Source organism: Hemicordylus capensis, chromosome 1, assembly GCF_027244095.1.
Source record: "Hemicordylus capensis ecotype Gifberg chromosome 1, rHemCap1.1.pri, whole genome shotgun sequence".
In the NCBI taxonomy this organism is placed as follows: domain Eukaryota; kingdom Metazoa; phylum Chordata; class Lepidosauria; order Squamata; family Cordylidae; genus Hemicordylus; species Hemicordylus capensis.
In genome coordinates, this window is record NC_069657.1 from 50,525,409 (window position 1) to 50,538,219 (window position 12,811).

The following is a 12,811-nucleotide window of genomic DNA, read 5'->3' on the forward strand; positions in this document are numbered from 1 at the left end:
GCTGCCACCTGCAGCTCCCACCAAAGCTCACCCAACAGAGGTGTCCACACACACACCAGCCACAACTAGAGCTGCTGCGAGTGCTCTCCCCCTCCCTCCAGCTCATCTTCTCCTGCCTGTAAGAAGGTGCCCTGTTCTATAAAAGGCAGAGGGCAGCACGGAGCAGCAGGAAGTGCCTTTGAATTACTTCCTGCTGCTCCATTCTTTGCCCTCTGCCTTTTGAAAAGACAGGGCAGGACAAGCAGGAGCGGCCGCTGCCACCAGATAAGTGAAAATGGAGTGGGGAATAAATGTGCACTGAAAGGATGGGAAGGGACTTGGAGACCAGGAGAAATCAGTGTGTACCACACTCCACATGCTGCAGGGGTGGGGAGGGACTGGGAGACCGGGGGGGGGATATTGGGCAGGATGGGGGCAATAGCAGAGATATGGGTGTGCGGAATGTGCCACAGGATGAGATGGGCGCAGCAGTTCACCACACCACCTCAGGCACCAAGAAGGTGTGCGCTGGACATGTATAACGGTGCTAACAGGATGCTGGACTGAATGGAGCTTTGATGTGATCCACCAGGAAGTTTTTCACACCCGGCTTTTAGTTCGCATCTCCTCCAGAATGGAGGGTGGGTGTTTATATATCAGCCAAATTTACCCCGAAGTCCCTGTGAGATATCGGGGAGCAATTCACACACAATTTGGGGGTTTTATTGGGCATTAGAGTGTAGTCCGATTTATATCCGGGGTAGAAAAATCCACTTTTTGCATTGGTTTTGGGGGGCAACTTCGAACTCGCAGTAACGGCTCACTGAAAACCCACGGTAAAGCCTGCTCTCTGGAAAAGCTCCTGGGCTCTCCTTATGTTCCAAAATGCTATGCATCATGTTGGCCTTTATTTTACATATGCCTTTGCTTTTAAATACCACAGTCTTTCCCAATCCCTTTGTGAGACTGAAATTATACATACAATGGTTTATTCATTTAATATCTTTATATATCACTTTTTAAAACATACTCCCCCCCACCCCCAGAGTTAAACAGTGAGTTTATAAGAAAACATTTGCCCTCATCAGGCATTATGTAACAGGAGCACACTGGAAAGTCTCACCCCTGCTGACAACATGCTCCTAAAGCAGGTCCCCTCACTCTCTGCTGATACATCATTTCTCTGCAGAGAGAGCATGGGGCAGCAGGGCTGCAGAGAGCATCAGCATGGGTGGCAGAGCTTAGCAAGCTCCTGCTGAGCGCTTTCCAGATTGGAAAAGGCAGGATGCCTCTGAGTACCAGTTGCAGGGGAGTAACAGCAGGAGAAAGGGCATGCCCTCAACTCCTGCCTGTAGGGTTCCAGCGGCATCTGGTGGGCCACTGTGTGAAACAGGATGCTGGACTAGATGGGCCTTGGGCCTGATCCAGCAGGGCTGTTACGTTCTTATGACACTACAAAAGTGTGACTACATGTCCATTAAGTGTGCTTCCATATTGCCTGTGTATTGACGTCACAGTCCCTGAGCAAGGTGCTGTTCACATTTCCGATGCCTTCTTTCGGGTTTTATTACAATCCTACAACATTGTAAAAAAAATAGCTGTATTTTCCCATTGTAGGGAGTTTCGTGCAAACTAGAAAAGACTGCTCCCCCTGCTGGTGGTTTTGTGCAACATCCTTTGTTTATGGTTTCAATACGATCCTGCCAAGCCAAAGTAAACTATGGTTGTATTACCATGTAATCTGGAAAGTGCCTTGCCATTGTAACTGTGTACAGTGAACACAGTCAACTAACATCTAAAGAGGGCTATTAAAACCAGAGGCTGACATACTGAACAAGAGTATGAAGCCTGGTATTGTCAAGAGTATGACACTCTGTGTAAATTGTGCAAACGATGTTGTGTAAGCGGAAGCCCATAGGAAATAATGGCATCATTTGCACACATAAAGGTCCTCCAGGGTCATTGGAGTCAGAACAGAAAATTGGGCAAAGCTGCTTTAACAACAAAGCCTTCCCCAGGGAAGGGCAAGGCCAATCCTCGCTACCTAAGCAACAGCCATAAAAACTGGCATTCTGCTACTCTCCTTGGAGCTGGGAAATATTTATTTGAGCTGGCAGGTCCTCAAAGGATTCCTCTGAATCAGAGGATGAAGGCACAGCCATGTCCTCAGATCATGGTGGGAATGCTGGCTCTGGTTCATCTGGTTCATTCTCTGATATCCTTCTTATATTTCTATAGAAGAGGAGGAGAACTGGTCTTGTGGTAGCAAGAATGAATTGTCCCTTTTACTAAGCAGGGTCTGCCCTGGTTTGCATTTGAATGGGAGATGACATGTGTGAGCACTGTAAGATATTCCCCTTAGGGGATGGAGCCGCTCTGGGAAGAGCAGAAGGCTCCAAGTTCCCTCTCTGGCATCTCCAAGATAGGGCTGAGAGAGATTCCTACCTGCAACCTTGGAGAAGCCACTGCCAGTCTGTGTAGACAATGCTGAGCTAGATGGACCTATGGTCTGACTCGGTATAAGGCAGCTTCCTGTGTTCCTATACCCAGCTCTCTTGTGCTCCCTCTGGGAGCGTTCCCAAATTACTGACCCCTTTCCCCTTGGAGCTGCCCAAGGTCTGTGTCCCTCCCAGATCCTTGCCTTGGTGGAGACCCTGGCTTTACCTGGAACAGGATACATGGGGTCAAATAGAGCCCTGCATCACCCCCACAGGCCATGGGGAAGATCTCAAGTTCCCCAACACCACCTTCTGGTTACAGCCCACCATGCCTGGAGCCACAATAAAATACTATCCCCAAGCCCCACACCCGCAAGACAATCCAGGAGAATATCAAGGCCAATGGTACTGAGAGGTCTAAAAGAATCAACAAGGTTGTGTTGTTAGGAGTCACACACACAGACACATGCTTTCAGCCCAGACCTATATGTTTATGAGCCTCCCAGGCAGAACCAGGACCCAACATTAGCAATACCAGAGATCAAAACAGAACAAATGGAAGGTGGGAGAAGACTTTGACTGCAGTGCCCTTCTCCCCTCAGGAATTCCACTAATTAAAAAGGCTGAAAGAGTCTCTGAATAAATCAGCAGGCGTGGGAAGATCCTGGAAGAACAAGAACCAGATTGGCATGCATGCTCCTATGAAGCCTCCTCAGGAAATTCAACTACTGGAAACAGTAATAAGCGTGCCTTCCCTGAGTAATCTTCCTATCTGAGTGATAAGACCCATTTCCCCCACTGAGTAAATCACTTGAAATTAACCCTGGAGTAATATCTCACACCCAGAGTAATATTTCTACCCTTAAGTAATTCAGCTTATCTGGACACTAAGCTCAGCAGCCCAATGGCAGACTGTCAGATTGAACCAGAATTGCTAGAATAAAATTCTAGAAAGGCAGGAAACACCAAGTGCAACCACCCCAAAAGGGTATGAAAACCGCCTTTTAGAGATGGTTCAGTGTTCAGCTTTTCACCATATGCCCCAGGAGAATTCCATGTTAGGGGTCTGCACAAACAGTTTGCAGCGGAACCAGTTCACCTCGAACCAGGACGGTTCGGCAATTCAGTCCGTGATCAAATTGAACCAGGCCCGGTTCAGGTGAACCGATTTGGCAGCAAATGGGCGGCCGGACAGGGGCAGCAAAAAAGGTAGTAAGTTGCTTACCAGGCTGGCACAGCTGCTGGTGCCGCCACTTCCCCTCTCTAGAGTGACCCCAAGTGTGGGTGCTGCCCTGTTTAGGAAGCCGCCCATGTGGCAGCGGAGCAGTTCCAGCCTCCGCTTATCCACTGCCACGTGAGCGGCTTTGCAGCCACATTAGGGAGAGCACTTGGGAAAATGAGCGGTGGCGAGCAGTGGCGCCAGCAGCTGTGCCATCTGAGTAAGCCTCTTTCTACCTCTCTCATCGCCCCCACCCAGCCACCCCTCAGCATTGCCAGGATCCCCCACCCCTGTACTTGTAAAGGGGAATCCACACTGGATTCCTCTTCACAAGTATTAGCAGCTTGAACCACCAAACCAGTTCAGTCAAACAGTTTGGTCAAACCGGTCTGGCAGCTCATAGTTTGGCTTGAATTGGATTCGAATTCAAGCCGAACCACGATTTTTGGTTCGTACACACCCATATTCCACACTCAATGGTGGAGGAAGCCAGCCGGTGGCCCGTGTTCCTCCTGTCAGCGGCACCCTCGCCACACGTCAGATGCAGGGGGCGTGGCTTCACTCACAAATGGGACTGTGTTCCCCATTTGAGAGCAAATACCAGCCAGTGCTGCGTTCACAGAGTAGCCAAGGTCTGCTCTCCCTGCCTTTAAAGGCAGGGAGAGCATTCCTGGCCGTGCTGTGAATGCAACGCTGGCTGGTATTTGCTCCCAAATGGGGGGGCGTGGCCCCATTTGCAAGCAAAACTGCTCCCCCTGCATCAGATGGACACAGGGGGTGTGGCTTCACTTGCAAATAGGGCGGCGCCCCCGGTTTGGGAGCAAATACTAGGAATGTGTAAACCAGCTCGAAGTCAAACGGGTTCGATGTCGAGCCGGTTCAGTTCAATGGTGCAGGGTCGAACTGAACTACCCCCTGTTCGGTACAGCCCAGGACCAAACCCCACCCCTCGACTGTTCAGGGGAGGTTGCGAACACTTTTTTTTTTACATTAAAAAAAATTTTTTTTTAACTTTCTACCCTTCAGGGAAGGTCCTTTAGGTGGCGGGGCGAGGGGTCCATGGAGGTTCCCCCTCCCACTGTGGGCCTCCGTTATCACCCCCTCCTGCCGGTTCGGCTGGTTCCTCGGCCCATTCGGGCCTCCGTAGTTCGGCATGGTGACCATTTTGGATGCCGCTGCACATGCGCAAATGGCCTCTGCGAGGCATGGCATGACCCAGGGCCTCACAGAGGCCATTTGCGCATGCATGGCGGTTTCCAAAATGGCCACAATGCTGAACTATGGAGATTCTTTGACCCGCTTGGGCCTCCATAGTTCAGCGCAGTGGCCATTTTGGGTGATGCCATGCATGCTCAAATGGACTCTGCAAGGTCCTGGGTCATGCTGGAGGGGGTGATAATGGAGGCTGGCGGGGGCAGGGGGAACCTTCGTGGACACACCCTGCCGCCTTGAGGACCTTCCCCGAAGGGGAGAAGGTTAAAACATATTTTTTTAATGTAAAAAAAAATAATAATTCGCGAACTCCCCCCCCTGAACTGAACCGTGGGGGTGGTTTGAGGGGGTGCCAGTCTGAATTGATCCGGTCAGATTCAAGTCCGGTCTGGACTCGAACCGAACCGGGCCAGCAGGTTCCATGCACATCCAGCCAGCGTCGCGTTCACAGCACGGCCAGAAATGCTCTTCCTGCCTTTAAAGGCAGGGAGAGCAGCTCCTGGCCACACTGCGAATGCAGCGCTGGCCAGTATTTGCTCTCAAATGGGGAACACAGCCCCGTTTGTGAGTGAAGCCACACACCCTGCATCTGATGTCAGACACAGGGGGTGTGGCTAGGGCACCAGGTGTGGCCCCTGATTGGCGGCAGCCCAGGTTCTTTGAACCCGGCTGCTCAATGGTTGCTCAGCATGCAAAACTCTCAGTCCTATCTTGTAGATGCTAGGTAGAGAACTTCATACAGTACCTTCTGCATGCAAGCATGCAGGTGCTCTTCCCAGAGCGGCCCCACTAAATGGAATATACTCACACTTGCAGTCTCCCATGCAAATGCAGACCAAAACCAAAGCAGGCCCTGCTTAGCAAAGAGAACAATTCAAGCTTGCTAACACAAGATCTTCTTCCATAGACCAGCTCCACATGAACAATTGGATTTGCTAGCATTACAATTAGTTGCCTATTGCATTGATTCCCCGAATGAGAATGTATATTTTGATTGTTAGTTAATTAATAAGTGATTTTGCATTAGAAGCTTGTGGTCTCCCCTTTGTATAATTCCCACATGCACATTCAGGCTAGACCTGGCTGTAAAGAACCCACAGCATACGTGTGTGAGGCATATGTCATAACAACGTTTCCCTGTCTATCTCCTGGTGCAGGTCATCCACCAGGCCAACCAACGTCTCTTCTGTCCCACAGCCAGGCCTGAAGGCAGACTGGAATGGATCTAAGTAATCATTTTCATCCAGGAAGAACTCAAATTGTTCTGAGAGGCCTGCAGATTCTTCACTTGTGCATGGCTCAGAGTAACAGTGAGCTTTACAATACAATCTGTTTAATAAAAACAAATTAAATTACTTTTTTTCGGTTTGCCTTGTTTAATTTTGCTACAAGGAAAGGAACATGCTCGGAAAGGGGCTGACAAAATTATTAAAAGTGTTTTCTACCAATAATGTGCATTTCTGTTAATCCCAGAAGGGAAAAGCTGTGCGAGAGCATTCCCATGGGAGAAGTTGCAAAAATGAGGATATTACTTAGAAACAGCCTGGAGGGGAAAGTGTGGAAATTGAAATCCATAGAATCAGCATGGAGGCTGCCTTGGAATAACTTATTATAGACTCTGAACGTCTGCTGCATCCCCTGAAGCCAAGGGAAGGGAAGCAAAAAGGCGAGAAAAACAACAGTCTGGTTAAGTGGCAGCTGCAGGAGTTTGTTCAGGCTTTTAAAAACTATTTTAAAATGGAAATCCAGCCCCAAGGACCATCATTTCCTCTCCCAAACCCCAGAGGGCCACATGTTGTTCCTGCCTCCTGTAGCCTTTGGGATGGATCAAAGGACACACATAATTGTAACATGATATCCTCTATAATAAAAGGCTTGGGTGTGCACCCGTGTCTCTGTGTATGCAGAGCGCATGCCCAGAACGTCCAAGAAAGATACGGCCGCAGGCACCAGGCGGCCATGTTGCCTCTCCGCGCGAATGGAGGAGAAGCGGGGACTGGGGAGGGTGGAGGTGGCAGCGGCGGGGCTGGCCCTGCTGCTGAAGCGGCCGCAAGAAGCTCAAATGCCGACATGTGGGAACCAGGAGGGGGCCAGGAGGGGCCAGGAGGGGAAGTCGGCGGAGGTGAGCCGGCAGCCGCAGCGGCGGTGGAGACGAGCCGGTGGCCGCAGTGGCGGCGCAGGCGAGCCAGCGGCCGCAGTGGCGGCGGAGGCCAGCCGGCAGCCGAGGCCAGCCGGTGGACGAAGCGGGGAAGGGGAGCCGGCGGCCGCAGCCACAGCGAGGAAGGGGAGCCGGCGGCCGCGGCCACAGCGAGGAAGGCGAGCTGGCGGGTGGTCTCCATGGTGGTACGGCAGCAACCAGCGCCCGTTATTTTAACGGGCTTAAAAATACTAGTATAATAATATTTATATACCACTTTTTCATGCAATTTATCTTAGTAATCTTTTCAGCTCAGCCTAGCCTACCTCACAGGGTTGTTGTGAGGAGAAACGTAAGTATGTAGAACACCGCTCTGGGCTCCTTGGAGGAAAAGTGGGATATAAAATGTAAAAATTAAAATTAAAATTTAAAAAAACCTAGGTACGCCAATATTATTGTTCCCATATTACAGATTGAGGGCTGGGAAAGTGCTGTTAGTCTAAGGGTACCCAAGTGAAATCAAGGCCAAGATCAGATTTGAATGAAGGCTTCAAGACACAACACCTCAACCACATTCTCACTTAACAGGAAACCATGGGTCCAAAGGATCCACGTTTTCCCTTCCCTGCCCCCCTCAACTCGCTTCGCAGACGTTCAAAATTGCAGTCAGAGACTGCAGAGAGGAGGGGGAACTTGCTGCGTGGACTTCCTTCTGTCATGAAGGACAGCCCTGGCAGCCAATCACAGCTGGAGCGAGGTAGGAGCTTCCCCCCTCAACTCCACTTACAGCTTGCTATAACTCCAATTCTGCCTTTGGACATAACACTGCCAAACACAGACCACAGGTAGGAGCAGCGAAACTCACTAGAACCCAAGGGTTCAAACTGGAGATTGGGAAGGGAAACCTCGGGTTGCTTTTCTGATAGAACCATGGTTGAACAAAGGCCAATTCCATGCTAGGGATCATTAGGAAGGGGAATGAAAATTAAATGGCTAACATTATAATGCCCTTATACAAAACTATGGTGTGACCACACTTGGAGTACTGCGTACAATTCTGGTACCACATCTTAAAAAGGACTTACTGGAGAAGGTACAGAAGAGGGCAACCAAGATGATCAGGGGCCTAGAGCACCTTTCTTATGAGGCAAGACTACAACAACTGGGCTTTTTAGTTTAGAAAAAAGACAACTGCGGGAGACATGATAGAGGTCTATAAAATCATGCATGGTGTGGAGAAAGTGGAGAGAGAGAAATTCTTTTCCCTCTCACACAACACTAGAACCAGGGGTCACTCCATGAAATTGATTGCCAGGAGGTCTATGACCAACAAACAGAAGTACTTTTTCACACAACGCGTGATCCACTTGTGGAACTCTCTGCCACAGGATGTGGTGACAGCCAACAACCTGGATAGCTTTAAGAGAGGTTTGGACAACTTCATGGAGGAGAGGTCTATCAATGGCTACTAGTCAGAGGGCTGTGGGCCACCTTCAGCCTCAAAGGCAGGATGCCTCTGAGTACCAGTTGCAGGGGAGTAATGGCAGGAGAGAGGGCACACCCTCAACTCCTGTCTGTGGCTTCCAGCGGCATCTGGTGGGCCACTGTGCGAAACAGGATGCTGGACTAGATGGGCCTTGGGCCTGATCCAGCAGGGCTGTTCTTATATTCTTATTCAGATGCACTAGAAATTCAGCCTCAGGTTCCTTCACCTCTGGTTTCCCATTACATGCGAATCCAGCCCTAACATAAGGTCTTGCTGGATCAAATCAAAGGTCCATCTAGTCCAGGATTGTGATTTCCATTGTGGCCAGTCTGATACCTTCAGGAAGTCCATAAGCAAGACATGAAGGTAATAGTCTTCCCATGCTTTTACTCCCCAGTAACTGGCATACTGCCACTGAAGATAGAGAAGATCCCATTTTGCCATCATGGCTGATGTGTTCTTGAGCTTAACCACAGTTCTTAAGCTTAACCACAACAGTTTATCATTAACTGAATCCATGAGCTCAATTTTTTAAATGCTGTGCATTTACCATAGGAATGAATACCTCTCCTCTAATGCTGGTTTCCTGCCAGATTCTTGAAAACCAATCGCGCCCTGATTACAAATGCAAAACTGACAGGAATGGCAAGGACAAAGCTAGCACATAGTCTCACTGGTAGATAGCAATGCCACACAAAGCAGTATCATATGTGGCACATAACTAGATGACTGGTTCAACATGAGAATAGCATCTGCATCCCGTTGAACAACACAGATGCCATCCAGAGCACAACACGGGCTGAACTGATATTTCTGTACATGCCATGACACTCAAATGAAAGCATTAACATCTATGTGTGGGGTGGGGTGGGTAGATAATCATCCAAATGTGCTAAACCAGTTGTTTAGACAGCCCCTCAATATATCTAAGCCATTAATGCATTTGTAGTTTTAGGCTATAATCCTGCATGCACTTGCCTGAGAGTAAGTCACACTCAGCTCACAGGAACCTTAGGAACATAGGAAACTGCCATATACTGAGTCAGACCATGGGTCTATCTAGCTCAGTATTGTCTTCACAGACTGGCAGTGGCTTCTCCAAGGTTGCAGGCGGGAATCTCTCTCAGCCCTATCCTGGAGGTGCCAGGGAGGGAATTTGGAACCTTCTGCTCTCCCCAGAGCGGCTTCATCCCCTGTGGGGAATATCTTGCAGTGTTCACACATCAAGTCTTCCATTCATATGCAACCAGGGCAGACCCTGCTTAGCTATGGGGACAAGTCATGCTTGCTACCACAAGACCAGCTCTCCTCTCCTTCTTGTGAGTAGATATGCATAGACTTGAATTGTTGGAGTCCTGCTCTGAGGTAAACAAGAGGGTCAACAGATGGGAGCAGCTATTGATTTCTATTGAGTTGTAGGGTGCTTTTAGTCCTAGCAGTAAAGTAGAAATAACTAACCCTAGTCCTAAATCAGAATATCACTGACTCCTAAGAACATTGGGATAAGGAATGAGATCAGAATACTCCCAGTCATATCACAATAAGAGTAATGTAAATCAGATGGAATACTGCAGTTGCTGTCTGGAGTGATAAGTGACCCCTGCTAACTGGGCAAAGTGGCCCTTTTTTAACGTGGTGATTGACAATATTTAGCAGGGGCAGAGTAACTGGTCTTATCCACCTCCAGGACAGTACTTGCAGTTGCTGGTGTCTATCTTATGATTCTTTTTAGATTGTGAGCCCTTTGGGCAGGGAGCCATCTTATTTATTTATTATTTCTCTATGTAAACCGCTTTGGAAACTCGTTGAAAAGCAGTCAGCCACTGAGGGAGCCAAGCGCCCCCCCAGCCCCACCCCCTGTGTCTGACATCAGATGCAGAAAGTGTTTAGCCATGCCCCATCAGGTGTGGGGGGGTGTCTGGGGTGCAAGGCATGGCCCCTGATTGGTGGCGGCCTGGGTTTTTGAACCTGTTCGCCCAATAGTGGCTCAGCCCCTGAAAGCAGTATATAAATATTTGTTGTTGTTAAACATCATTGACTTTTAAAGTGATGCCTAGCTTTTTCCAAGTGCATCTCTGAAATGGGTGACAATCTTTATTCCTCAGGAACAGCTTTGGAAACTGAGACTCACAAGGAGCACAATAAGATTGTGTGCAAATCTGTTCAAGTATGAACATCCTCCAGGCACTCTGTAATGTCATCACCTCATGCCCCAGTGACCTACAACTCATTAATCTACTTCCTACTCATACCGAAATCTTCATTTTGTTTTTACTTGTTTTTCCCCTCCTACTGAAAACTGGGCTGCCTCCCTTCTTGTAAATTCCTTTATCTTGGTCTGTAATTTCTAGTTGTACACTAAATGACAGGTTTTAATCTCAGAGAGCGCTTCCCTCCAGAGATGGGATGTGTAGATGGAGATCTCTTTTATCTGCACTGGGTTTGCTTTGTGTGCTGTTGCCTATTAGGATGCTATGAAAACAGAAAGTTATCAAAGGGAAGCATGCTGGTTTTGTCTGGCACAGATCTGAGATACTGACACAGCTGAGCCAAGGCGGACACCCAGGGCTTCCTGCTTTCCTTTCTTCATGCTACTCTTCACCTTGGCAGGCTGCCCCAGATGACTTCATATAGACAGGAAGAAAAGATGCCTACAGACTTCAGGCTTTGTAGAAGCCAGGGCATTGAGGGCAGTTGCTGGCTCATTCTGCCCTTGATCTATTTTGGTTTGGGCCTCTCTCACCAAAGAACATTAGGTTAAGGCTGCACAAAGACAGGCAGAGGGTGGGGGTGTCACTCATTCTCCATATCAGAAAATTGCCAGTTCTTCGTCACTGAGTGATTGTGAATGGCAGTTTCAGAATTGGAAGCTCTCTATCTATTCCCAGAACAGGGACACACACATCAATCATGTGTGTGAGCTTTCTGTTACTCCATGTTCGTGAAAATATGACAGATGAAAATAAGAGGGAGAAGCATATGCTTCAACAGGGAAGGGCTATCACTCAGTGGAAGAGCATCTGCTTTGGATGCAGAAGGTCTCAGGTTCAATCCCTGGCATCTCCAGGGAGGGCTGAGAAATACCCATCTGAAATCCTGGACAGCTGTTGCCAGTCTGTGTAGACCAGTGGTTCGAGAACCACTGGTGTAGACAATGCTGAGCTAGATGGGCCAATGGCCTGATTTGGTTAACAGTAGATAGATATAGCTCTGGTTCTGGGTGTGTGTTTTCCCCCCCAGCTGTTACTATGCCCCTCACTGACATTGCAATATCCTGCAGTGTTTTTGCCCTTTTTAATTTACCATGTTCCAGATCTAATGGCTTCTAGAGACCACAGAGTATCGGTCAAACTCAGCAAAATGGTTGAACTTGGTTTATCCTATCCTTTCCTGTCCACATATCCTATTCTTGTAGGACACAATTGTTAATATGTGTATCTTACTGAGGGCCAGCTGAAGCTAGTTCGGCAGCTGAAAATTCAGACAATACCCAACCCTATCTTGACACACAGACACACTCCACACTTGACACACAGACACACTCCAACCCTATCTTGTAGGTTGTCAGTAGGTTCGTCTGGCAAACTTCCTTTCTGGCAGAGCTCTTTATTAGATGAGGCAGGGCCTTTGCATAGTGAGTTTCCTTGCTCAGAGTGCAAAGGCAGCAACCATAAGAACATAAGTACAGCCCTGCTGGATCAGGCCCAAGGCCCATCTAGTCCAGTATCCTGTTTCACACAGTGCCCACCGGGGCACCAAAATGCAAGGGATGCTGTGAATGGTGCTAAACTCAACTTCCCTTAATTCTTCCTGGAGAAGGGGCACATGAGCCTAGTGGCAGCTGTAGGATCAAGCCTGCCAAGGGCATGTTCCTTACATTAAGAGTGGGGGCTATGGATTTCACTATTTTTAAAAGAGTGAACATTTTTCATTAATTGCAGTGCAGTGCTTCATCCCCTCATGAACCTTTCACCACTTCTCCCCCTCCTCTTTTTGAATTAATTTTGGTGTGGCTGCACACTCCCTCTCTGCTATATAGGAGCACACATCTCCACTAATTTAATTAGTTCAAAGGTAAGTAGATGACCCACCACCTCACAATCATACTCCCATGCATTATACCGGGATGGGTTATTATGCCACCGACACACTGAATTGTGCCTGCCTGGCACTAGCAAAGTGATAAATGTAAGTGTATTTTGTTTGTCATCTGCACCTTTGAATCCAGAGGTATAACGATGATAAAGGAGCAGAGCTGCAAAATCACATCCATTCCTTGGCTTGAGAGACTATGAAGAATAGTAATAACCGTGATGTGGCATCTGACCTTTCAAACATAG

General features: G+C 48.5%; 1 protein-coding gene across 3 annotated transcripts in view; it reads left to right on the forward strand.

Annotated features, from left to right (window-relative positions):
* Nucleotides 1-6,214, forward strand: part of SYNDIG1L (synapse differentiation inducing 1 like) — an 86,126-nt gene extending 79,912 nt beyond the window's left edge. For all 3 annotated transcript variants that reach the window (XR_008313047.1, XM_053283427.1, XM_053283429.1), the window contains one exon: nt 6,006-6,214. Coding sequence is in view for 2 of the 3 variants with exons in the window: in XM_053283427.1 (XP_053139402.1) it covers nt 6,006-6,077 (72 nt within the window). In the remaining variant the exon portion in view is untranslated. The remainder of the gene's footprint in view (nt 1-6,005) is intronic.
* Nucleotides 6,215-12,811: the final 6,597 nt, after the last annotated feature.